General features: G+C 47.8%; 9 protein-coding genes across 9 annotated transcripts; 3 read left to right on the top strand and 6 right to left on the bottom strand.

Annotated features, from left to right (window-relative positions):
- Nucleotides 1-365: 365 nt before the first annotated feature.
- EJ05DRAFT_501742 (uncharacterized protein) lies at nt 366-936 on the bottom strand (the record flags this gene model as incomplete). Its single annotated transcript, XM_033747150.1, has 2 exons — nt 366-694; nt 777-936. 2 exons carry the CDS (start codon nt 934-936, stop codon nt 366-368), a joined length of 489 nt encoding a protein of 162 aa, XP_033599662.1.
- A 4,521-nt stretch (nt 937-5,457) lies between these two features.
- On the bottom strand, nt 5,458-6,153 carry EJ05DRAFT_511934 (uncharacterized protein; the record flags this gene model as incomplete). The annotated part of the gene is made up of 1 exon (XM_033748283.1): nt 5,458-6,153. A coding segment is annotated over one exon (426 nt), but the record flags the coding sequence as incomplete, so codon positions are not given.
- A 996-nt stretch (nt 6,154-7,149) lies between these two features.
- On the bottom strand, nt 7,150-9,843 carry EJ05DRAFT_532348 (putative alpha-1,2-mannosidase). Its single transcript, XM_033749068.1, has 2 exons — nt 7,952-9,843; nt 7,150-7,904 (listed from the first exon to the last, which is right to left on the bottom strand). The coding sequence occupies exons 1-2, from the start codon at nt 9,685-9,687 to the stop codon at nt 7,310-7,312; spliced, it is 2,331 nt and encodes a 776-aa protein (XP_033599660.1). The 5' UTR covers nt 9,688-9,843; the 3' UTR covers nt 7,150-7,309.
- Nucleotides 9,844-10,231: 388 nt separating this feature from the next.
- Nucleotides 10,232-10,688, top strand: EJ05DRAFT_58715 (uncharacterized protein). Its single transcript, XM_033749781.1, has one exon. It carries the CDS (start codon nt 10,357-10,359, stop codon nt 10,585-10,587), a length of 231 nt encoding a protein of 76 aa, XP_033599659.1. The 5' UTR covers nt 10,232-10,356; the 3' UTR covers nt 10,588-10,688.
- Nucleotides 10,689-10,811: 123 nt separating this feature from the next.
- EJ05DRAFT_477424 (putative endo-1,4-beta-xylanase) lies at nt 10,812-12,158 on the top strand. The gene has a single exon (XM_033744250.1). The coding sequence runs from the start codon at nt 10,854-10,856 to the stop codon at nt 12,054-12,056; it is 1,203 nt and encodes a 400-aa protein (XP_033599658.1). The 5' UTR covers nt 10,812-10,853; the 3' UTR covers nt 12,057-12,158.
- A 544-nt stretch (nt 12,159-12,702) lies between these two features.
- Nucleotides 12,703-13,606, bottom strand: EJ05DRAFT_517663 (uncharacterized protein). The gene is made up of 3 exons (XM_033748681.1): nt 13,324-13,606; nt 12,938-13,132; nt 12,703-12,762 (listed from the first exon to the last, which is right to left on the bottom strand). Exons 1-3 carry the CDS (start codon nt 13,539-13,541, stop codon nt 12,711-12,713), a joined length of 465 nt encoding a protein of 154 aa, XP_033599657.1. The 5' UTR covers nt 13,542-13,606; the 3' UTR covers nt 12,703-12,710.
- A 1,582-nt stretch (nt 13,607-15,188) lies between these two features.
- On the top strand, nt 15,189-16,865 carry EJ05DRAFT_501737 (uncharacterized protein; the record flags this gene model as incomplete). Its single annotated transcript, XM_033747149.1, has 2 exons — nt 15,189-15,254; nt 15,318-16,865. 2 exons carry the CDS (start codon nt 15,189-15,191, stop codon nt 16,863-16,865), a joined length of 1,614 nt encoding a protein of 537 aa, XP_033599656.1.
- A 149-nt stretch (nt 16,866-17,014) lies between these two features.
- On the bottom strand, nt 17,015-19,668 carry EJ05DRAFT_477420 (uncharacterized protein). Its single transcript, XM_033744249.1, has one exon. It carries the CDS (start codon nt 19,510-19,512, stop codon nt 17,440-17,442), a length of 2,073 nt encoding a protein of 690 aa, XP_033599655.1. The 5' UTR covers nt 19,513-19,668; the 3' UTR covers nt 17,015-17,439.
- A 799-nt stretch (nt 19,669-20,467) lies between these two features.
- EJ05DRAFT_539252 (hydantoin utilization protein-like protein A) lies at nt 20,468-25,231 on the bottom strand. Its single transcript, XM_033749505.1, has 3 exons — nt 22,756-25,231; nt 21,647-22,670; nt 20,468-21,591 (listed from the first exon to the last, which is right to left on the bottom strand). The coding sequence occupies exons 1-3, from the start codon at nt 24,794-24,796 to the stop codon at nt 20,517-20,519; spliced, it is 4,140 nt and encodes a 1,379-aa protein (XP_033599654.1). The 5' UTR covers nt 24,797-25,231; the 3' UTR covers nt 20,468-20,516.
- Nucleotides 25,232-25,435: the final 204 nt, after the last annotated feature.

The following is a 25,435-nucleotide window of genomic DNA, read 5'->3' as shown; positions in this document are numbered from 1 at the left end:
TTCTATTATTCTATAGTTCCATTGACAAATTACTAGTCGAAACCCTCAAACCGGGATCATACCCCAGAGCAGACCGGATCAAAATATGAACTCGTTGGCTCCGTACTGCCCGGCCCCTGAGTATGTGTTCCAAGTTGAACGCCCGCCCAGCATGGATATCCAAGTCGGATCTGGGAAGAAACTGTCAACTCGCTTGTGATAGGACAAGATTTGAGGAGCCGGTCAACGAATCTCTTCTCCCAGAGGGTAGTGCTTCGCCGCTTGATTAATAAAACACAGGTCGTATGCTTAGATCAGTGTCCTTACTGGTAGAGAAATGCCCAGGCAGAGCATCCAAGCGATTGTACATGTTCCGAGTCATGCCATTAACAGGACTGTCGACGGCTCGCAATTGGCATAGCTGCGAACTCCAACCAGTTGGACGACCAGGGCGCACTGAATGGTTCACATAGGTCGGTAGTGGGCGAAGATGTGCTCGACAGTCCCACATCTTCCAGAAAAGAGGTAGAGCACGTCCCTCGCGACCCTTCAGTGCTTCTACTGCGCTGTCCTTGATCGGAGGAGGTGCCTGCTGAAGGATCACCAAGGGACGAGCTAGGATTCGACGGTTGACCTAAGTCAGGAAACATTACTTTTGCGAATCTGCTAGGCAATCGCATGAGAGAGAGCTCAAGTCCGCAGCGATGCCTTGAGCCTAATCTTGCATCTCAATACAGGATCTGACCATAGATCTGTATAACTCAATCGTGCAAGTCCCATTGAAAGTAGTACCGTACCTGATTTTGGATGTCTGGTCATGTCCGGCCTCACCCAGGAGCTAGAATTCTGGCCTGGGAGACCGCGACGGGGGTTCTCCGGGGATGTTTGCTTGAAAGTGCCCGGGAGGTACTCGGAGTGTCTGGCCCTGATGCCCTTGCAATACATCAAGAAATCCATCTTGTGTACGGATCTGGCACTGCTAACCGACTTGCAGTAGCTAGATTGAAGGCGAAGACCACTAAGCAGCAACAGGTCAATCGACAAAATACGGTTCGGTTGTTGCCCGGCCCATGGGTGGGCTGAACATCATGCGTATGTTTCATTCGGCTTCCGACCGGGGGGTGAAATGGGTACCAATGCCTACTGGCGCTCCAGTGCTGACCATCTAGGCGTGGTAGTTGCGCTGGCTGGTCTTGGTCTTGGTGTGTTCGCCTGACTCAATCTGCGCGTAGCATGTGAAGAGCCGCGAGCCACATTCATCCCTCTCGCGCAGCCCGGAAGTGTCCTGAAGGTAACAGCGTCTTCAGTGTAGGACACCACCAGGCTACCACTGTCGATTTGAGCGACCAAAGGTTCGGTCGTGGTCAGTAGAACGCCTGAACATCGTCGAAGATCAGGTGCGAATCTTGTTGGCCCCTACGTGGATCCTAGGTTACCACTTTCAGAATTCGAAATGTTTTCCAAGTCGCCAACGCTGAAAATGTTGCTAATGGACCGGCTGAAAGGTTGTGGATCTTGTGTTCGTATCGAATTTCGATCTGCTTACGTGATTCCAGTTGATCTAAAGATCCAGCTATCGTACGTGTACTTTGCCTTTTGGTAACCCAACACGAAACCATCCGAACCAGGCGGTATTGTCACATGGTATGCCAAGCGAATCATACAGTTGTGTGGTATGCAACCAAAATGGTTTGGTGCTCGAAGGATGGATGAGCTCAAAAAGATACTTCTCCACCATACCACCGCATGTATGAGAAGATTGACTCATGGAAGATGTCCCTGAGAAGGTAGCGATATGCGTCTCTGAGATTGAGCTTCAGAATCTGATCACGGACTTCTTGTTCATGAAATTGGCGAAGTCATCCAATGACTGATTTTATGGATTGATAGAGTCGTGCTTGGAGAGCAACATGGCATCGACAAATTTTAGCGTCCCAAGTGCTTGACGATCGAATTGAAGCTTTCTTCGTGAGGCTGAGGAAGCTTGCCCAGAGAAGAAAGTGAGAAGCGCAGCATACAGGTTGGGCTTGTTGGTCGAACTCTCTTTACCCACCAATTGCTTGCTTGTAAGCGGGAATGGCAGCATCTTTGACATGCCGGGTCTGACTTTTCGACTTGTCTCTAGCAGGTTCAGCGACCCCTTGATCTACTCATGCTGATTGCTTGACCTAGTAACATGCCATGGGCGAGCTTGCCAAAAGCCCACTGTAGGTAGGATCCGAACTTCGGAGGTTGTACGGTTTTCGCAGAAAGGGGGCGACGTCGGCGATTGCGATGAGACGCAGAAAACGCTATGTCTGACGGTGGCACTGGAGTCAGCGTACAATCAAGCTCTAAAAAGAATGGAAATCATACCAGGACCTCTGATCGATCATACACCGGGGCTCGACTTAGCTTCACCGTTGCTGGCTACTAGTCCCCAGCACTTCGCAGAAGTGCCGAGCCATGCTGGGGTGAGACTTACATGGTGCCGTCGACATCGCTGACACCAAAGCTCGAATGGATCGAGCAGCGCACTGCAATTATCTGAGCACCGCAACGAGGTTCGCGGTAAAGTTCCGTTGTTCCGGGCCATCATGGTCTACTACGCTGCAAGGTAGAGGTTGAGCCAAGGCACAGCTCCTTCTCATACTGCGGCGACCGCAGGCGGCATACTGGCTTCGCTAGCAATTGAAGACAAAGTCTTCAAGGCAGTTGCGATAAGGCCAGCGCTCCGGTCCAAGGAGACCGCTGCGTGGCGATTGATCGTGCCACTTGACTTGCGCAGGCCCGGCAAAGGGGATTGTCGAAATTGACATATTGTGTCATAAGGTGACGCATTTTGAGTCACCAGGCGACGCGTCAATATCCGATATTGTTGCCATTCAGGTCGACTAATGGAATTAAGATTGATTAGCATTTGGTAAAGAGGAAATTGTCATGGAGGACAGTGCTTGGATGTGACGGTCAAAATAAGACATAGCTTGAAAAAAGAAGAGAACAAAAAGAGAAACGAAGCAGGAAAGGCAATATCCAATGGATATGATCAAGGCTGAGATCTAGAAAGGATCTAGCTTTTCGTCGGCTTCAAAGTATATCGAACACAACATGTCGATATTGCGGTGAGTTCCATTGACGGTAATGATGTAAGATGAAAAAACATACCTTAGGAGAGCATTCATGCAAGATCCACAAACATGAACAAGCTTTGCTAGATGCTCGGGCATGAGCTCTTATTTCAAGTACTAAGGGCTTGTGTCTGTTAGATCTTAAGAAGACACCGAGGATGAGATCCGCGGCTGAGCAAATGATAGGGATAGTGGTGCAGTAGGGGCAAGACTTACTACGAGACTAGGTATGTATGAGTGTGAGGTAGGTCGGTGCGAGGTGTGTTAAAGCTTGGATAGCTAGTTGTGCTTTCAAAATCAAGTCAGCTCCATGTTCGTTACGGTGAGAGAATCGTAGATCTCAAGATCTGTCAAAAAAGGTCCGGTAGAGACCATGTAGTATCGTGACATATGGTGGAAGAAAGAAGGGGATAGAGGAAGGTTGGTGAAGTAGACTGAGCTTGCTTCACCCTCGTGTCTGAACTCAGCTGATTTTGAAACGACAAATACGTATAAGGGAGCTCAGAGAAAGCCAGCCAAGAGTACAAGGTGGTAGCAAAGCCGCATGGTACAAGTATGGGGCAAGATACAATAGTATAGGAGGTTGGTGTTGAGGAAAGAAGGTATTGCCTCATCTTTGAGTAAGGTTCAGTTCAGCTCAGCCAGGCAACTCTTCCAGATAAACTCGAATCGAGCTTCTGGTGAGAGTAGAACGCCTACTAGCCTCCTGCAAATATGGAGTGTAAAGATCTAGGATAGGAGCTTTGTGTTGAGAAAAGGAGAGTAAAATCTCACGGGAGAGTGAGACCAGTGATCCTTCACATACCTTTCGCGGCTGCAGCGACCTCTAGACAACGAGGAATGGTGTTGAAGGGAATGTACTTGTTACAAGAGATAATGATATGGATTAATGATAGAAATAGAGCAAGATAGATGGGGTGATGAGATTAAGTTGGTGGGATGGAGGTGAGTAGAAGAAGAGACGGAAGAGAGTTGAGGTTTTGTATTCAGTCACTTCGCATTGATGACTAACCACCAGCCACGGATCCACGGATGCCTTGGATGCTGCCTCGCACATTATAGAGTAGGAATGTATGCCATCACGATGGTGTGCTACTACATGATCTCAAGATATCACACACTACGCTTCACAACTTTCCAAAAACCTTGACAGTCATTCCTGAACAGCAGCTAGAATTCTAACCTAAATGAAGTCTGGTCTCAGTCTAGCGACGCGATCTTCGTTGGGAAAGGTCTTTTTCTTATAACTGTTGACATTCTATAGGTCCACAACCTCACGAACCTCTATGATGATTTCTTTTAGCGAAACTCCTTTCCTCTGGACGAGAACTGTTCCACCTTTCCTCAAGCCCCTAAGTCGATCCCTGCTGTAGCAGTACCGCTGAGAGAATAGAAAGGGTGAAATCTACGTACTGATGGCATCAACTCCGGCTTCGGGTCATTGATAGCATTACACGAAATTAGGAAAAGATTATTCTCATGATGTATCGATGAGTCACCTTGTATCACGATCAAAACGTAAAGAGACGTATGACCAAGTAGCAGCGGCTGTGTGATAGGAGAAAAAGTAATGACAAGGTCTTGAAGTACATATAGCAATATCATAATTGTTGCTTTATTATCCTTTGCATCTCATATGAGGACGTCTACATGAAATCCTTGTATATTTATACTAAAAGGGTTTTCACCTCTTCTTCATACCTATGAGGGCTATAGCTCTACATAATTGAATATAATTATCTAGGATAATCTCTATTCTGGGAAGTTCTCCCCTCTAGGAGAGAGTTTAGGTAATAAAACTGGTTTGAGTTTAGAGTTTACAGACATTTCGGTGGCTAGGTTGTATAACCCAAATAATATCTTTTTTATGTGATTATGGAGGACCGAGGACTTGGTTTGTTCGCTGATTCTGCTCGCAGAAGTAAGGTATGATGAGGTAGATTAGGCAAGGGAATGTCAGATGAAATGGGCCAGTGGTGAAAACGGCGCCGATTTGACGAAGCTGTCTTTAACTGATGCAAAGACACTTCATCAAAGTCTGTGAGGCCTTTTTGTTGTTTCGGTGCTTGGTAAGCCATCAAGTTAGAATAGCAGGGCCAAACTCCTAGATCTTCTTTCCCGTTGTAGCAGGACCTTACTTTAGGAATCAAAAATGTTTGAATGGATAGTCAGGTCAAAGCCAACACACGCGGCTAAAACTCTGATTCCTGCTCTTGTCTACCAAATTTACCGTATAGATGTATCCTTAGATTAACAATAGTGGGTGTGACATATCTCTTTTGCTTCAGTCCTCTTACTAGCTGGCTTCGTGTAGTAGACATAGATATCACAACCAAAGCTCCTCTCCATCGTTAAAACCAAATGTCTTCATCCTTGGTATTCGTATATTGACTTCGCTACCCCTACATGATAGGCTCTCAACAAAATTTCCATTTATGGCGTCAGTGTACCAGTCATCAAGAACACCTCAAAATCACGCCGGCATTTCAGTTATCCCTTTCCTCCTCAAAGCAGATCACATCTACCGACTCCAGCCCATTTTCTGGCTCCTCAGTGTATAAATCCTCCAACCCAAAGTGCTCGTTGTCCTGTCTATCCATCGACGCCCTCAGCTCCGCCCAGACGATGTTTGCCTCCGATATCAGCGGTTCCATGGGACCGCCAACCTTGAGCTGGAAGCGTAAACATGACGGTGCTTGGTACCACGAGAATATCCCTCGCTTAGGAGATTGTCGAAGTATAGGTTTGGCGGCAGGGACGGGCTCGTGAGATTGGCAGGGGCGGAGGCGGTAGCACTTCTGACACTGCTGGTGTTCAATGCAAGGGGTGATGCGGTTGCAGATTGGGCAGGTGGCACTGGAGGTAGGTGGGCACATTGCGGTGGCCTTTTGTTCAACGATATCTCTGTGGAGAATGTGTCGCGTATGGCGTTCGGGTGTGGTTTTGGTCGTTGGTTGCACAGGGAGCTGGGGACTGTGAGGAAGGAATTATTGTCTTTTTGTCGATAATGTGCGTGCAGTCTCGAATATGGGTCAGGCGTGGGCTCTCTTGTTACTGTTAGTGTGTTCTGAATGGTTTTTCAGAGCGGATGCGTTGTGGGTGGGTGGTGAATATGGCAAACATGGCTGACATAACGTTGTTTATGCTTTTCACAACCGTACCTACGGCACGTCATATTTTACATTTAGGACGATTTACCTGATTTGTACCTGTCTATTGGTATTTGACGCCCAAATTTCGATCGGATGTTTGATTAGGCTCTCCGATAACTCCTTTATAGCACTCGATGTGTTCGCTAAAATCCCAATGATCCAGATTGATCGAGGACTGATTGGGTATTGATGCCCCGGGCACAGATCTATCTTAGTATAGCTCTCCAGAGATCGGAGAAAACACCATGACGTCCTCTCACTATCTGTAGCTATGTATCGCCACATATTATATCACAGTTGTCCGCTAATATCTCCTTTATAGTATCCCAAACCCCCCCAAAAGACCCGATGGCTCGACTCAGCCCTCAGAATTTGACATTTCACCCATGCTTCCTTTAAAACTACTTCATCGACATCCATATAGCATATATTTGACCTCTATAGCTTTTGATAATTATCTCTTAGCCCACCGCGGTTACCATAACTCTACAAGCCTTCTCCAAAATGCATTTCTCCCTCTACTAAAGCTAAATGCTCACTATGCCACGTCAACATCACACATGCACCCAATTCCACGCACATGGATTCACAAATATATTGCCTATACTCGCTGACAAGACTGGGGAGACTTATGAGAATTGCGGCACCTGAGCTTTATTGGTGGCGAGTGAAGTTTCACCGAACAGTCGCAAGGACTATGGTCTGGAAACATACGATCACACAATGAATGCGTTATCACCAAGCTTAACACGTTTGACGAAGTCTCTACTACCTCATGAGTTATTCTTAGGTGTGAAGATACTGTTCGTGGGAGGGTACTAACCAGTGAGAGCGCTGGTAGAGTATGTGAAAATCGGAGCTATAACTTCGCGGAGATAGTCTGGTGAAGAAGAGAGACATATGTAAAAGGACGTATCAGAGGCTTATACATGGCATCGTACTAACTGCTGGATCTATAGGAGTCACCCGAATCAAAATATTGGAATCAAAGACAGCCTTACTATATTATTCCACTTGCCGTCCTACGACTTCCAATTTCGAGGAGCATCTCATTGTCCTAGTAATACAAGTCTATAGACTCATATGCCCTATCTGCGAAGTAGACATACTGGGCGGCAAGTCTTCATCCTTCGTTCCCCAGTCACTCTCAGCGTCCCCTAGGGTGATTTCCAGCGTCCAGCCCTGCGCAAAAAATTCGTGACCAATCCAGCTCTTTTTGTATTGTCCACCGTTCAGCGTCACACTCTGGATGTAGATGTTCTTATATGCTGGATCGAAGTTGACTGTCTTGACTGTTGCCACAGTATCATTACCCATATTGATGCTCCAACTCTCGAAGAATGGCGCAGAGATAAGGTATACGTTCTGCCCAGCATTTGGGAATAGACCCATCATGGAGAAGGCTGAAAAACTTCCCATTGCACCGCTGTCGTCATTTCCGGGTAGTCCGGTGTATGAGGAATTGAAGCGTGAAGGAATGTAGGTGTGAACGCGTTTCGTAGATAGTGCAGGGCGACCTGCGTAATGGTAAGCGTACACAGTCAGGAACACTGGTTCGTTGGAGATGTCGAGGAGGCCAGACTCGAAAGCGTAGTCGAGACGTTTAATCAATGTCTCGGCTCCACCAAGGGTATCGATCAGTGCGGCCATATCTTGTGGTACGTAGCTATTAAGGCTCAGTCAAGGTGAGAAAATCTGGGAGAAAGGACCCACAACTGATATTCCCAGACGCTTGACTCAAACGTTTCCGAGGGATTTGATGTTAAAGAACAGAACGTAGCAAGCGGTGAGCAAGCAATCGGATCTTGGTATCCCCAGGTACCATTCAGGTATTTAGGTTGGAAGAAGCCAACGAAACCAGTGTCGGTCCCGTTGATGAAAGAAGTCTGGTCTGATTTGTAGAGATTTCGCCAGTTGCTTGCACGCTGCAGATAGACCGATGGGTCCTTACCCAGGCCAATAGATAATGTCGCAATGACGAAATCATTGTATGCATACTCGACCGTCCTTGAGATGCTTCTCGAGTTAGTACCAAACCCTAGGTAGTCGTAATCCAGATAAGGAATGTAATTGAGGCGCTTCCAACTCTGCAGCCCGCCGCGGCCTTGGTTTGACCAGTCCAGGGGCTCGACCTCCGCATCCTTAATAACAGCTTCGTATGCTAGACTCCAGTCTATCCCGGTAAGATTCTTGACGTATGCATCTACGAGAACTACGTCGGCGTTGCTTCCTCCTTGGGTCCATCCCCTGCTTAAGCTCATCTGACAATCAGGCAACCAACCCCTGTGCTTGTACGTATCGAGCAGGCTTCGCACCATGCGAGACTGTTCGTTAGGGTCTATGATAGTTAACATAGGATGTTGCGCTCGAAAAGCATCCCATATGCAGTAAAATGAGTCAAAGTATGGTTCATCGCTCTCCCACTGAGGATTTTCGCCCGTGTAGTCTTGTGGATTGATCATGTTCCGGTACAGACCGCTGTAAAATGTGTTTTGGAGATCTTCGCTTGCCCCACCAGGGGTAATTGAGATGTGGTCAAGTTTTTCTATCCACGCATCTTCCGCACGAGCGCGTATGACATCGAAATCCCAATCTGGTATCTCATGCTCAGCATTCTGGCAAGCCTTGTCGCTGCTGATATAGCTAACACCGAATCTTGCGCTGATAGTTCCGTCAGATGGTCGATGAAACCGAACAAAGGATCCTGCCTGTATGTAGAACAAATTAAAACCTCGTGTAACATATAACTCTTTCGGTTCCGTCCCAGCTCGATCGTTGACATACATGCCAGAATCAAAAATAGAGGCACCTGCAAAGTCAACGCAGAAGTGTAATACGTATGATCCTGCTCCAAAAGAGGGTAAGAAAGTCCCGTTGCCACTTATCCTTCCTGTGGCTGCGTCCACGGAGACGGAAGCGTTCTGCCTGCTGAGCCACAAGTCATCAAGGTCCACCAGGATGAGGGGATGGAGTGTAGTCCCATTTTCTGCTTTGGCATCGGGAAAGCTGAATTGATACAGAGCAGCATGTTTCGTGGTTGTCATCTCAGCGCTGATATTGTTGTCCAATGTCAATGCGAAATAGCCAGGTCTCGCGACAACGGTATCATTTTTGTATGGGAGCTTCCTGGAGTCCTTTGGGAATCTGCAATTATTCAAATCATTCCCAGGACAGAACTGTGGAAAAAGAGGAAAATTTCCCAATGAAGGATTCCCACCAGTCCCAGCGTCATGCATGGATGAGAAGCCTGTGACATTGCTATTGTCTGTTGAAAATCCCCCAGTGTTCTGCCCGTCCACATCTGCCACTGCCTTTGCCATGCCATAAGGAAGTGTAGCCCCAGCGAATACGTTCCCTCCACCGTTAGAACCTATGAGTGGATCTATGTAATCTAGCACATGGCATGATGTTCCAGTCGCGAGCGCAAATAGGACCACATGCTTCCACATATTGACTGGTATGAGTTTTGGAGAATAACGGATATTAGAGGTAACATGGGTCTGCAATGTAGAAACTACATGTGCCGTTCAGCGATAGTGACTTCCATCTTTTTGTGGATTTGGGGACGTCATTCGATCCTTAGTTGATCATCTTGTGGTCACCTCCTTCCTGTTTTGTCGATCAGATTGCGGGGTCGTTCCTGTTTGATCAACATGGTGTCAGCGTAACAAGCGCGACCCACAATGGATCATGCCTGGGATATCCCCTTTTGTCTTGGGCATTTGCTTACAAAAAGTGTCTTTATCGTCATTATGGACCAGCGGTCAGATAATGGAAGATCGATGGAATCGCCAGCAGCACGTGACCTACGAGAATTGCATTGCCATGCTCCCCCAGATATTTGACTCTGGTAAGCTGCATGAATAAGATAATAAGAATGTCTGAAAGGTGTCTCCGTGTACCGCAGCCGTAGACTTTATAGGATGCTCGCAGTGCGTCCAGACACCATTCAGTCTGATTTCTCGATTAGTAAGATAGCAGACAACTCAGTAGTGCTTACAAGCAATAGTCTTAAGAGTAGTCAAGTATGTGCCGAGTAAGAGATTACAGGTCGAAAGCAAAGTTTGGATCTTGCCTCCTCATGCAACTTTGCCATCAATATAAGTGAAAATGGCGCTATGCCTTTTGCGGCTACCACCTCAGCCAGCACCTACAGGGGCTCTCCATCCATTCATATCTTCCTTTCTTTCTTTCTAGTGCTTTCAGTTCCTACAGAGTCGTGTAGGCATTGTGAGCTTCTTCCTTGTCTTCGTCGTGTTCTTTCCAGCTCATCTTGTCAAATTCTAAGTATCTTTGTAGTTTGTATATCAGGATATGATTTATATATCGTAATCCGGATTCCGGCATAGTATGACCGACATCCCGATGATCCCAAATGAAACACAATTTCACTATGCACGTTCTTTGGCTATAGGTATGCGCCATCCTTGCTCAACCTTGTCAATACCGAGATTGACGAATTTATCCACCCACAGCCGCGAAGTAAGTCATATCTATCTTTGGATGGTCAGGGGGTACCAGAATCACCATATAAGATCAACTACCTCGCTATGGAGTATTCTTGGCGCGTGAGTGTAAATTTTTCTTCCTCATCGCGATAGCTGATTATATCAAGATGTTCATTCTCAAACTCTCTCTCTTCGCTTTGGCTGCCGTGACGACACTTGCAGCAGACGGCCTAAACATACGAGCCAAAGCAGCTGGCAAGCTCTACTTTGGTAGTGCGACAGACAATGGCGAGCTAAATGACGTTCCTTATACTAAAACGCTCAGTAATACTTCGGACTTTGGACAGATCACCCCTGGCAACTCTATGAAATGGGATGCAACTGAGAAGTCTCGCAATGTCTTCAGCTATGCGAATGGTGACTCGATTGTCTCTCTCGCAGCAGGTAACGGTCAGCTTCTGCGCTGTCATACACTTGTCTGGCACTCCCAGCTTCCCAGCTGGATTTCATCCGGAGACTTCGACAACGCTACCCTCGTAAGCATCATGCGGAACCACGTCACGAATCTGGTCACACATTGGAAGGGCAAGTGCTACGCATGGGACGTCGTCAATGAAGCACTTAATGAGGACGGCACATATCGTACCTCTGTATTCTACAATACCATCGGCCCAGCGTTCATCCCGATTGCCTTCGCAGCTGCCGCTGCCGCCGACCCCTCTGCGAAACTATACTACAACGACTACAACCTCGAGTCCGCAGGTGCAAAGTCCAAAGCAGCAGCAAACATCGTGAAGCAGGTTCAATCATACGGCGCCAAGATTGACGGCGTTGGCGCTCAAGCACACCTTATCGTCGGCAGTGTCGGATCAGCTTCCTCCCTGCAATCCAATATCCAGAGTTTTACAAGCCTCGGCGTCGAATTTGCATACACTGAGCTCGACATTCGTTCTACAACACCCATGTCAGACTCCACAAAGGCGCAACAAGCTTCCGACTATGCCGCTGTCACCACCGCGTGCAAGAACGTTGCAAAATGCGTCGGCATCACAATCTGGGACTATACAGACAAGTACAGTTGGATTCCCTCTGTCTTTGCAGGGCAAGGTGAAGCTCTCCCATGGGATCTCAACTTTGTGAAAAAGGCGGCTTATACTGCAATACTGAATGCGTGGGGCACAGCGCCAAGTGGAGGATCGAGTCCTACTGTCGTGGTCCCATCTAATACAAAGACAAGCGCCATTGGAAGTCCAACTGCAATAGCGGCGCGGTATGCACAATGTGGTGGTAGTGGGTATACTGGACCGACACAGTGTGCAATTCCTTGGACATGTATACAGCAGAATGAGTGGTTTTACCAGTGTTTATGAGACCGACGTTTCGGGATATTAGCTTGAATATTTCTCTCCGATCTGGCCATACTAGCTTTTGTTCGGATGGCTATCGCAAATATAACATCCTCAAGGAGGAGATACTGCGTCACTTGTCATGTTCTACAGCACTGTGCAGGGCTGAACGAATGGCAATATCGCTTTTGTTGCATGGTCGTAAGGTGCTATGTAGAGACATCTGAGCTATATTAACTAATTTGTATGAGCTCTATCAGTACTACTGACTGACTGCATGGGTAAATTAATCTGTCTTGTTCCATGTTCAAGCTTCCCAATGTTCATCCTTGCTTCTAATCGACGGACCTCATGGTATGAACTCGTATATCCACATGGAAAGACCCGTAAATCTGTGATACTGTTCTATTCCCAAGTTCTTTGTCTCTACCTTATCACTGACATATGTTCTGCTTTGTCCTTCCTGTTAAGTAGTCCTTGATCTTACATCACTTTGATCGCCTTTAAGGACAACGTTAAACTAATGTTCCTCTCTTCAAGTGCCATAGAACTGTATGACTGTAGTCTATTCATTCATATTATGAAGTGCTACAGGACGAGAAACTGGTCTAGTATGATATGCGGCACTATTAAATCAGCCGTAGTAGCAGGAAAACCACGTTCATTCCTCCCTTCCCGTTAGCGAAATAGTAACATCTTCTTCACGGCCTGTGCGGCCTTTTTAGGAACACTGTAAGATCTATTAGCTATGCGCATCAAAACTGCAACATGTGTGGAAGAGAATCATGTAAGATGGTGATCTGCAAGCAAAGTAGAGTGCTGGGGCAGAATAGCTCAACCGCTAATAGTAGCTTGAGACAATCAAGTGTTGAAAAGGTGCGATGGTCATGCGAGGAAATGCTTACTCCCGCTTTCCTCCTCTCTTCTTCTCCTTTCCGCTCTCTCCCTCCAGCTCAACCACAGCCCCTTCTTTCACCGTTCCCTTCTCCTGGTCCGGTGTTGCGCCGGGCACAGGAGCTTCGAGCTCCGTGAAAGGAGCGGAGGTGCCCATTCCTAGAGCGTGGGAAGGCTCTGTTGTGGTTTCTGGCTCAATCTCAAGTCTGTGAACAAGCATTGTCAGTTTCACTCCACTGAAAGACAGTCAATTGCGCATTTGTGCGTAATTTGAGTCAGATAGTGTTTCCTTTTGCACATATACTCAATTGCCAGTCATCGATCTCGAGTTGGGCTCATATTAAAATTTTCTTCATATCGTAGCTGCCAGAGTAGGTAAGATCATGGATCTACTCACTTGCGACGCCATGTTGTTATTCCCCTATCTTGCTTCTGTAAGAGTCCCTTCATAAGGAAGCGAGCTGGGCGCTCCCCTAAGGGTGGAGGAGGAGAAGGAACGGTGCTATGGGTTGGAGAGGCAGTAATCTGCCGGACAGTAACTTTTCCAGCGTGTGTTGGTGTATTTTCAACGCTTGGGGTGGTTTCAGAACCAGTGTTCGTGTGTTTGATAGGCATTGTGTGAATATGGGTCTCGGTAACGGGTTTTCAGGGGGTCGAATGATCCCAAGTGGTGACAATTGGGAAGTTTGACGTTCGGCAAGGCCCCGTAGAGCACAGAATTGATCAACAGCTGCCGAATATATCAACAGAGGGGTCCGAGAACTCGTGGTGCTAGTACGCAAGGGGCATATCACGTGTATAGAATCGTTAGTGTGTTGTTATGACTATTTAAGACGACGCTTAATTCTCAAAATCCTCCATTCTTCCTTCATCCTCTTCTGAAAACTCATCCTTTAACATCACTTTTACATTTCTTTCACCCTCGACATTTATACGCTGCGACACTGTCCGACAGGTGCATGTCTTCCTAATCTATACCATGTTTACACCCAATTATGGATCCATAGTATGTCCTCCTTTGCCATCGCCTTCTATTGAGATGAACTGAAACCCACTGACAACTTTCACCAAGGTCTTCCAATAATTGTCCTGGAAACATGAATTGCCAGCTGTTCATTCAAACTTTGACTTCTTCCCCTACCGCGTGACCTGATGTAACTTCCGTCAAACTGAAATGAAACCACTGTAAGTTCAACCTATTCTGTATCGACCACGAAGATGTTCAACTAACTCTTTCATGAATTAGCGAAAATTGCCTCTCCCATCCCCCTCACAAATCCTCCAACCCTCACATGAAATTTTATTTTATTTAACTGACGGCTAGTATCGAACGCTTTAAACCGTACGCAAGTACCTTATGGTTATAAGCGTTACTCGGCCAAGATTGATTGCGCGGGTCAGTGACTTACCGCTCTTTGGTCGTGGTTTTTACCACGTTTCAAGGAAGCGGTTCACGTCGGGCAGACCTTGGTAAAAAATTGGCTTGCAGCTTCATGCTTCTTTCTATTTGGGGACAGAGTAAGTCTGTCCACTTCACGGCGTTGCCGGGTGGATTGTCGCACAACATAGCTGTTAGGAGAATCTATCCAATGTACATCATATGTAGTAGTCTAACTCCGATCTTTCGTTTGTGCTTCACAATCTTCACAACTCAAAAGCAAAAGCCTTGTTTGTGCTTCACAATCTTCACAACTCAAAAGCAAAAGCCTTGTTTGTGACAGCGAAAACTATTTTAGGATACTGTTATCTTTCTCATCAAATATTGTTCGCCAATCTTAATTCTAGTTGAGTACCTTCTTGTAACATGTATAGACGTTGATACCAAAAAGCTTTAGTATTCTACCACTTTGCCTAATCAAGACTAGTGTAAAAAGCGTTCATCTAGCTAGACTAATAGTTTTATTACTTGTATACTTTGAAGATTCTTCTAAGCTCTATATCTATATTAGTGTATATATATATATTAAACTAGATATATGTCCTCTGATGCGATGATAGAAATATTCATTAAATTCCAGGGAGAGGAGAAAGAGATTTAAATCATGCCAAGATTGTTAGGTTTCAGGCAAACCACGGACGGCTCCCTATCTGAACGCGATGTGTAATAACTAATTACCTGCACAGGTGAATTATGGCAAGACCATTAAGCTCACCCTTCACATACATGAACGCACCCATGTTCACTCTATGAAAGAATCCCGTTCACTCGCACAATGCATCAATCCGCTTGCCTGCTTCAGTCCTCTGATTACATAGTCGAGGATGCCACCGCGAGGAAGAGCGCGTGTTGCTGCTCCCAGCAACCGCGTCTGCCAAAGTCCAGACGAGGTATTATATCATAACCTGTACTACTCCCTCTGTACGCAGCCAATTTCTAATGTTCGATCATAGGACTCATCCGATTCTGAGTATCTTGGTCATTTTGAGCCCGCGCCTGTCTCTACAATGTTATCCGCAGATCCGCCAATTCCACGAACTTCAGCCACTATCATGCGCTGCATCACCATAGAAGGAATCCCATACTACTCTGTGGTGATAAAGCCACTTGACGATCCAGCTGTAAACTCCACTAGAGCTTCTTCTTCCGCATCTTCCGCAAGCCGTGCGACAGACAGGCGCAAAATCACTGAGCCAGTGCTAAGAGAAGGCATCACGATGGATGAAATCTATAATCATGTTTCTAGAAGAGAGTACGAGCGATTCGTACATGTTGAATGGGAAGCCGCTGAAGAGGCCAGAGCCGTCGCCGAAGCAGCCGAAGAAGAAGCTGAGAAAGCCTGGGACATGGAAATCCGCCGTCAGAGGCTAGAAGCCCTGGAGCGTGCTGCGTTGCTGAAAAGTCGGGGACCAGGGCAGAGTCGCGGTCGACCTCGTGGGCGGGGTCGTGGAAGAGGACGCTCCAGAGGATACGGACCTGCTGGTACCCAACGAGAAACACTGTCCGCCCAGCAATCTGGAGAGGACACTTCGGAGGAAATAGACATGATTGAAAACACAGCAGAAGATGTGGATGTAATCGCGAGACCTCCACCCATGCCTAGCACCAGGGGGCATGGAATCCGCGGAAGAAGAGGGCGTACGAGAGGATACGGAGGTGAAAGATGGCACGCGGGAATCACAAGGTCCGTTTCTGCACAAAAATCTGGAGAAGAGTCGCCCGCAGATATGACTGAAGATGGGCGAGAAGAATCGGTCATTGACGGATCGTCACGCCTTCCCTACACAAATGGTAGAGCCTACGAGAGCTCTGAGTCGGATACTGCCGCTGCACAGCAACTTAGAAATGACTTCCAGATGTCCCAAATGCGCTCAAGGCGTCTCGTATCGCCAGAAGTCGTCATAATCTCCCCAAAGAGGCCTATCAAGCGGCAGCGCATGACGCCAACAGTTGAGGGAACATCTTTCAGCACGGATCAAGCTCCCTCTAATGCGTCTTCCAAGTCGTCTCAGCCCGAACTATCTGCAAGTTCAAGACTAGGGGTGAACCGTACCTCACTGAAGCCCGTAGCTGGTAGCCTAAGCAATGGACGGACAACCATTGTCGATCTGATAGGTGACATCGAAGACGAAGACAGCGACGATATCGATGATCGCACTCATCCAAACTTGACTATTTCGGACAATGGGGACGTTGAAATGTTGAAAGCCAAGGAACACGCACCGAATCCTATAGTGAAAGGCAACCGGCCAGTGCGGAAGAGGTCCCCTTCACCTGTGAGAATTGAGCAGATCATCGACCATCTAGACATGGATGGAGAAGTGACATACTGTGCCAGGATAGTCGGGCACTCGGAAGATCAGGGTGTGTGGAAGAGCGCGCGAGAAGTCAAGGATGAATGTCCGCACTTACTAGCCGCCTACAAGGCTGCCCATTTAATGCAAACCGGAAAATATCTGATCGACGAAGAGGATAGCGACGCGTACGAGGATCAGGAATGACAATCTAAGTCTGAATACCCAGACCACTATCTTGGTTCAAGGGAGTTGGACAAATGTAAGCTGGGCGTTATCAGCATGGTGGCATATTTAACATTGGTCCCTGCATATGTCGTTATTAGCATGGCGTTCTTGGTAAATATGGTGTGGGATTCTGCTCTCGTTGATATGCCTAGCAGTGTTAACAAAAACATGCATTATGCTCAAAACTAGGCAAGCAGTCAGTCTTTGCACCTTATCTATATCCAATCGAAGCCAATTAAAACACGCGAATATCGACTCTTGCCTACGTCTTAAGACCTTAGAACTCCCCTGGCCCTACACCGGGGCCAACTCCGTATCCCAAATACTGATCAAAAGCCATGTTCCCGATATCAAACGCAAAGTCATCAAACCCAAGATCCGTACCTAGTCCTCCTGTCATCATCATTGGCATATCCCAATTCTGCCCTCCCAACGGCGTCGGCGCCATGATGTCAGATCCCAATGGTCCCATCGACGCACTTTCCACAGTCTTCTCTCGCCCTACTTGCCCGCCAAGTATAGTCCTTAGCGACTCCATTAGCTCATCAAGCGCCTAACCCTTGAACTGCTCCGCCTTGCTCGGCTCGGCCTTCGTTTTCACCAGCGCTTTCGCCGCACTGATAACCCAGGCTTCACGTGCGCCACTGCCAACACGGACCATACACGCCCCAAGGATCTCGAGGGCCTGTGCTATTGCTTTGCTGGCTGGAAGCGTTAGCGAGGTGATGAGGAGATCATCAGCGGGTAGTTTTGCGGCGAGGACGGCATGTGCGAGAGCCATGGGAGCTCTGAACATGTCATCACGAATGAGGACGAGTCCAAACATGCTGTTTGAGGTAAGGGTGTGAAAGAGGGATATGATGTCTGTCGCGGCGCGGATTGTGGCTAGGACGGAGTAGCGTGTATGTGAAGGATTGGTCGATGTGTGGATGAAGGGTGAGTGTATCATGAGAAGAAAAACGAGTAGCTGGATGCGGAGAAGCGAGTTTGCCATTAGCGCGCGACCAGGCGTATCAGAGATGCTGGCACCAGGGCGTGTAGGGTCCGTGAAGTCAGGGAGGGTAGTGAGATGGGCTTGTATCTCACGCTCGTAAGATAGTACTGAAGTGTATGAGAGTTGGGTACGTGGATCGTTGAGACATGCGTTGAGAGAGATTCGAAGTTTGAGTGAGGCATGCGCCAGGTGTTGATATGTTGCGGATGTGAACTGGTCAGGCGAGAGTGGTTTGGGGGTTACTGTCGTACCCTCATTGATATCTTCGTCTTCGACGTTCAGTGGTGCGAGTGTGTCGAAATTGTATGCATTACTGATACTAGGCATACCACGCTCAATGGACGCTTGTAGCTCGATTTCAACGGCTGTGGCCCAGATTCGGCGTCGCATCTCGGACTCAAAGACGGACATGCCAACGATAGTCCGGTTGACATCGCGGTTCAGAGACCCAGACGGAGCGAGGCGCTTTCCGTCTATCTCGGCTGGGTCGCGATGAAACGCGGCGGACATTAAAAATTGAAGGAAAGAACCGGATGATTGCCATGCGCGCTTGCATTTGACTTGATTGACGCCTTTGGCGATCATCAATAAGCAATTTACCTGGAGGAACGTGAGAGTAAAATGTTTGTGGGACTGCTTCTCGAGCCAGCATTCGGAGGCTCTGATTGCAATGATCGACTCGCCGCGGTCAACAGAAGAGTCGTAGTTGTATGTGAAGGGCGCACGGGCGCAATCTGGTCGGACAGCCGCAATCAATAATAAGAGAATCGCAACGAAACCTCGACGGTGTGTTGAGGGCGACTGCCAGAACTCAGAGTATTCTCGACGGAAAGAAGGAACATGTAAGACCCGGTAAGTGGTTTCGAACGTGGCGATATATGCTTCGACATGCTCGTCTACAGTCGATCTTGGTGGGAGTAGATCGAGGAGGTTATCAGAAATATGGCTAACATCTGGGTTCCGATGTTCAGCTTTACTTTGCAAGCGGAGATTCTTGAAATCACTTTGAACTTGCCCATTGCTTTTCCATGTGAAGACAGAGTGCATGAGCTGTTGTAGTTGCGGGAGATGGGCTACGACTGCAGCTGCTTTTGTAGGACCATAGAACTGGGATTTGAAACCTCGGATACGGATGAACGTGGTTTCTGCGAGGGCAACAGCATCTTCTTTGACACTCAGATCCACTGCATTTTCAGGCCCGTTATTTACTGCAGCGGACATCAACATGGATTTGGGTTGTTCGAGGCGCGATAACCGGCGTGACTCAAGCTCTGCAAGTCGGGTTTCGAGATATTTGACTCGATCGGCCAAGGCATTATTTCTGCGAGACCTTTGGTAGTCATTGGCATCATTAGATACATCTTTCGGTGATGTTGAACGTTTATCAATGTCGCGTTGCTTTTCTTGGTCATCTTCATCGAGCCCTTGGAAGTCATATCGACAACTGTCGGCCTTCCCAGATGCAGTGCACCGCCCGCAAGCTGGTGTGATTCTGTCGCATCGCAGCTTACGCCGCTTGCAGTCATAGCACGAAAGGGCCTTTCTTTTCCTTTTCTGTGGCTCTGCCTCAGTACTAACGTGGCCTTGAGAAGTAGTTGAACTGGGCGTAACTGTGGGGTTTTGGCCTGACATCGCGGATGGATATGAGACCTGTGACGAGGACTAGCGCGCCCATCACATCTTATCAGATCAGTCTTGTGATAGGCGAGGATGATCCCAAATCGTGCCTACAGATAGTCAATTGGACTGTAGACGAGATAATCTCGTATAGAGAAAGAAAGAGCAGTGTCTCTCGGGGATGGTAGGATTTCGGCGCTAACCTATGTCCGACGATTGAGTCAGCCCGAGAAGGCTGACGAATCTCTCGTAGTTGTCTAGCTAGCTCTGCATTAGACAAACAACCGAGGGATAGACCAAGACGTCTCCAACGGATGAAAACAACTATGCTGGTCAATGTATATGTTTCGGCGAGAACGACGCGTGAAAGCTGCTCCAAACTATGATAGCTCCAGCTTGCGATCCACCGATTCAACCACTGATGTGCATCCTTCGTATGCTTCTTCTAGCCGGAAGCTTATCATTCCAAGGTTGCTAACTGCGATGACGAGTATGCAACTAGCGCCTGTGAAAGTGGCTCTAGGATGCGATGGCCGTCTCGCTAAGTGGTCGAGAATGAGAAAAGTTATAGCTAATTTCTGTAGGCGTGTCTTGTCCTGGGGATAGACAATAACTAGACCTATCGAGCTGACTGCGTCTTAGTATCTGTATACATGACATAGCTAATCGATCTATGATCGTCTATGATGGATGGTCTCATATACAAAGATCGGGGTTGTAGCATCAGGAGCATTAACATGCATGCGTGGACACTTCTCTTGAACATTACCATGGCTTCCATTCGTGACCAGGGGGCTGTTTGCGCCCAGAGTGGGCTCAATCTATAGAATTACCCCTGAATCCTATCCATCACACTTGAAGCCGTGGTCTGTGCCTCTAGCCGCTTTAGGTAATGTTGCTCCAGTACGGATATTGCAGTAGCATAACGAAAATGATGGAATTGACCTAATGGTCAAGGTACAAGTAAGTTCGAACTAATCTTATCATTGCCAGCTTGCATACGTCATGCTATTGAATCACTATAGCTTCCACGCCGCGAACTTCTCCTTTCGCATCTTAGTGAACCACTCTTGTACATACGTAATACCCACATGAGGACCATATGGATCTTCCTCCCATTGTGGCTTTGGTGCGCGAAAACCCGTCTCTGCCTCACATCGCTCTACCATCTCCTCCAAAGTACCACCTCTGTCATATAGAACAGCCTCTTTGTCGCCAAGCTCTTCCAATTTGATTGTCGTCATTGTTGCTCTAAGTTTCTGAGTAGCAGCCTCGTCGACGGTCTTGTCTAACGATTCATTGATAATAACACCATAATGTTCCTTGGCTCCTTTGACGCTCACGAGTTTTCTTCTTACTTCTAGTGCAACTACTTCTGCTGGTCGTTGCAAGGGGTCACCGAGGCCTCCGCCACCCCAAGTAACCCATTCGAGCAGATCTCCTGGGTTCACAGTGACATGATCGCACTTGCTGGGTAGTTTGATACTAGAAATAATACCATCTTTTTCTGTGCGATGCAATGTTTTGCGACTTCTCATTCCGGGTTTTCCCCCCTTGGCGCCCCATGGCCTGGTGTACCACCGATCATCATGAAGGCTGAATTCGCCTCGACTTAAGAAACGATAGCAAGTTCGTTGCGCATTTCCTCCTCTATAGTAGCCTGCACCACCAGAGTCGGCCACAGCCTCATTTACTTCCAGTCTAACAGGATAGTTGATTTCAATCAGCTCAGTAGGCACACTCTTGATCGCTGGGAACAGACAGTGGCAGTCTAAGCCATCACCTTTTGGCCTTGCAGGCACACCACCAAAGGCAATCTGGTAGAGTTGGAACCATTCGCCAGATGATTTGAAGCCAGAATAGAAGAAGTGCGGAGAATCTGAGAAGCCAGCAGCCGTTAAGTATGCTGGGTCACGCTGGCCGAAGAGAGCTTGCATAACATCCATCACACGACCGAGAAAGTGGGTGCGACATGATAGCGCGGCGGGACGGACAGGTTTCAAAACAGAGCCAAGAGGAATCCTGATGTCGAGTAGATCATGGAAGCCGTCGTTCACAACAGTGTAGGGATCGTACACCGCTAGAAGATAATACCTATGATATGAAAGTCAGACTCGAGGGATTCAATGAGCTGAAATATGTGACGTACCCAACAAACATCTTGAACATGGTTTCACTCAGGTAGAAATTGATACTACTGGCGGCCTGCGGCGATGTGCCGTTCCAGTCGAATATCAACTTCCCAGCCTCTTTCTGTAGCGTGCACACCAAAGCGAAGGGACCGTTACCGTGACCATCATCATCAACAAAGTCTGTGAAAGTGCTTGGTTCATCGCTCATCTTTTCCTCAATGAGCTTTGCAATTGCAACACGATTTCGTTCGAGTAGCACATCCGTAGCCGCTAGGTAAACATCTTTGCCAAAACGATCACACATTTCTTCCACGCGTTTTGCAGCAGTCCGACATGCCGCCAGTAGTGCGCTCAGATCGGAACGAAGCCAATCCGCTTGTCGACAGTTCCTTGCGACAAGGTTGATGATGTCTCTATTATATCGACCTCGATCATAAAGCTTCATGCAAGGGATTTGTAGACCATCCGCGTATATTGAGGTTGCATTGATGCTCATGCTTCCAGGCACCTGCCCTTGCATGTCACTCATATGGGCGAAGTTAGCTGCCCAGCCAACGATCTCGTGCTTGAACCATATTGGCAGAAGGATGATCACGTCATTGAGATGACTCACGGGACCTCTAACTTCGTACACATCGTTAGTAATAAAAACATCTCCCTCTCGGATCTCGTCCGCGTCCCCTGCAGCAACTTTGTCCGCCCATACTTCCAGGAAAGACCCAACAAAGGAGCCAAATTGGCCAACTAGCATCTGACCACGTGGGTTAGTGATAACATTGAACTCGTCTTGTTGTTCTCGAACAGCAGGAGACATGCTGCATCGCAACATTAGCGTGTCCATCTCTGCTCTGATCGCTGCGAGGGATGCTTGGACAAGAGTGGGCAATGTCGGGTTACTTTCGAGGTATCTCAGCGCGTCAGCTCTACTATCAGTGTCGCTCTCCGATGTCTTGTTCTCATCGAAGCCAGTGTCTTTAGCTTTTTCTGAAGGCGAAATGCACAAATTACCGACCAGGTCAACTACCGCTTCATAACCAGGATCTGATCACACATTAGACTCATAAAGCTCTATAGAGAACCAGAACACTAGATAGGAAGTACTCTATAGGATAGGATAAATACTTACGAATGAGTGTATTGGAGTCCATCTCAACAACCACGCATGGTCCTTGAACCTTCCATCCAAACCTTGTGATAGCCGATCGATCCCAGAACGTTGCCTCATGCTCCACACTATCGACAATGATGATCTTCTTCTCAATGATAGCAGTATCGGGTGGGCTTCCACCTTCCCCATGAGCAATTCTTGGCGTCTCGATATCTGGTGACGCATCAGTTGCCACAACACCGAGTCGAGTAATCTCAAGCTTAAACCCAGGCATGGTATAAGAAAAGTTTTGCTCATGTATCTTCTCGAACTTGGTCAGGATTTTGTCACTGATGTCCTTCATACTGCCCTCCAAATCAGAATCAACCAGCGAGATAGTCAAATCAAGCTGCTGGCCATGATAGCGCACATCTGCCTGGTACTTAATCGATAGTACAGGGTCTGGTGTGTCCAGCTGTTTTGACATAATAGCCGTACAGTCCTTTCTGAGTCGCATGAATTCTCCTATCAAAGCTTCTTTCGTGAGATCAGCCAGCAACCGAATGAAAGCGAGAGACATCTCATGGCCCATTTTGGTCGTCGCGTCGCCTTGCGCGCAGAGAATGCCTGGTGATACAGGCACAATCACTGGCCAAGCTCCAATCAACTTCCCCAGAGCATTTGCGTGCAAAGGTCCTGCTCCTCCGAAGGCGACCAGCGCGAAGTCAGCAGGGTTGTAACCCTGTTCAACTGATACTAAACGAAGAGCTCCAAACATGTTCTCATTGGCGAGATTCACGATATCTTCAGCTGTCTTGATCGTAGTCTGGTTCATTGTTTTCGCAAGATTGCCTACTGCTGTCCTCGCGGCTTCAATGTCAAGCTCGAAATCACCACCAAGTAGCTTTTGCGGAAGATAGCCAAGGACGGCGTTCGCATCAGTCACTGTGGCTTGGGTTCCGCCTTTTTTGTAACACGCAGGGCCAGGTCTGGCTCCAGACGATTCTGGTCCGACTCGCAGAGTCGATGTTAGAGGCTGGTAGATTGCCAAACTTCCTCCCCCTGCACCAATCGTTCGAACGTCAATACATGGAGCGCGTACAGTGAGATTCCCAACTTTTGTCTCACGGCGGATCGAAGGATCAGCCGATGCGATGAGTGCAACGTCTGTGGATGTACCACCCATGTCTAGCGTGATCAGGTTCTTATATTCCGTGGCTTGCGATATGACAGACGTAACGCCACGGACTCCTCCTGCGGGTCCAGACATGAGGATATTGACGGGAAGCATCGACGCCCAATCAGGGTGGGTGAGGCCTCCATCGCTCTTGAGAAGACGTGTCGTCTCAATTTCTTGTGAAAGATTCTTCTTGAGACCATCCAAGTAGCGAGAAACTTCAGGTCTGATGACTGTATTTGCCGCTGCGGTAACAGTACGTTCGTATTCGCCAGCCTCGGGAAGTACTTCATGAGACATTATGATGTCGACTGATTCTCCAAACACCTCGCGCACAACACCAGCAACTTCTTTTTCATGGCGCCCATCAACATAGCTGTTGAGTAGGCTGATAGTAACAGCCTTAATCTTGCCTCTGATACTTTCAAGGTCCTGTTTCAGTGCAGACCTATCGACGGGTAAGACAATCTCCCCATCAGCTCCGATTCTTTCCCTGCACTGGATGGTATTCTCCAGAGGAATCAGTGGATCTGGAGGCATGAAGCCAATCCATGCCGCTAGCCCTCCAGGTATTTGGCTTCTCCGCGCTGAGAGCACATCCTTATGTCCAGCTGTGACAATCAGTGCCGCAGGAATGATCTTGTTCTCCAGTATAGCATTGGTTGCCACAGTCGTCCCATGGTGTAAGGAAGTAAAACGACCTACGAATCCATCTTCCCGTCTCACAATATCTTTGATCTTTCGCACAGCCTCTTTGACCCCGATTGACTGATCTTGAGGAGTCGATGGTACCTTTGCCCTGTAGGTGCGACCTTTGGGCGAAAAGCACGCTGCATCTGTGAAAGTCCCACCGACATCTACACCGATGGTGTATACTTTCACTGCAACCGCTGTATCCTTCATCGCCAAAATTAGTAGCTGGATACGATTGAAACTTGAGCAAAGGGTCTTCTGATAGATTTCGAAGTGGTGGTAGTACCAAAGTGGATGTTGGAAGGAGCTAATGATATAGTGGCAAGTGACAAGACAATCATCATGGTAGACTCGTGTTGCCGCTTTGCTACAAATGTCTCAAGGTTCGAGCAGAGCCACATGCATAATGCGGGGAAGGCACGGCCATGACGTCCATCAAGTATGTCGACAGAACAGGGTCATCCAGCAAGGGGTGGATAATTGGGTCGAACTCAGGAATACTGCAGTATGTGGATATGTAACAGCCGTGGTGACTGTTCATCCTAAAGTCCTTATCAACACTCATCGAGCCGGTAAACACGCCGATAGGCTGCCTTATCGAGGCATGCGGAGTACTGATAGTTCGTCGTTGGATCCATAGTCAAGGTAGGGTCATACTAGTGGAGCATGCTACGCAGCAGATAGATAGATAGCCAAACATGTTGGCTGCGTATGATCATTATTCGTGGAGTGCGACTGCTCCGTAGATACAATGCATGCTTTCTTCTGTTCTAAGGAGTGATAAATGTAGCTTACTCAGCAGTACCCCGGTATCATTTTAGAACACCCCCTGAATATTGCCTCAGAGGC

The sequence above is a fragment of the Pseudovirgaria hyperparasitica genome (genome assembly GCF_010093815.1).
Source record: "Pseudovirgaria hyperparasitica strain CBS 121739 unplaced genomic scaffold EJ05scaffold_10, whole genome shotgun sequence".
Taxonomy (NCBI): domain Eukaryota; kingdom Fungi; phylum Ascomycota; class Dothideomycetes; order Acrospermales; family Acrospermaceae; genus Pseudovirgaria; species Pseudovirgaria hyperparasitica.
Note: the sequence above shows the minus strand (reverse complement) of the source record. Positions and strands in the feature narration are given on the sequence as shown.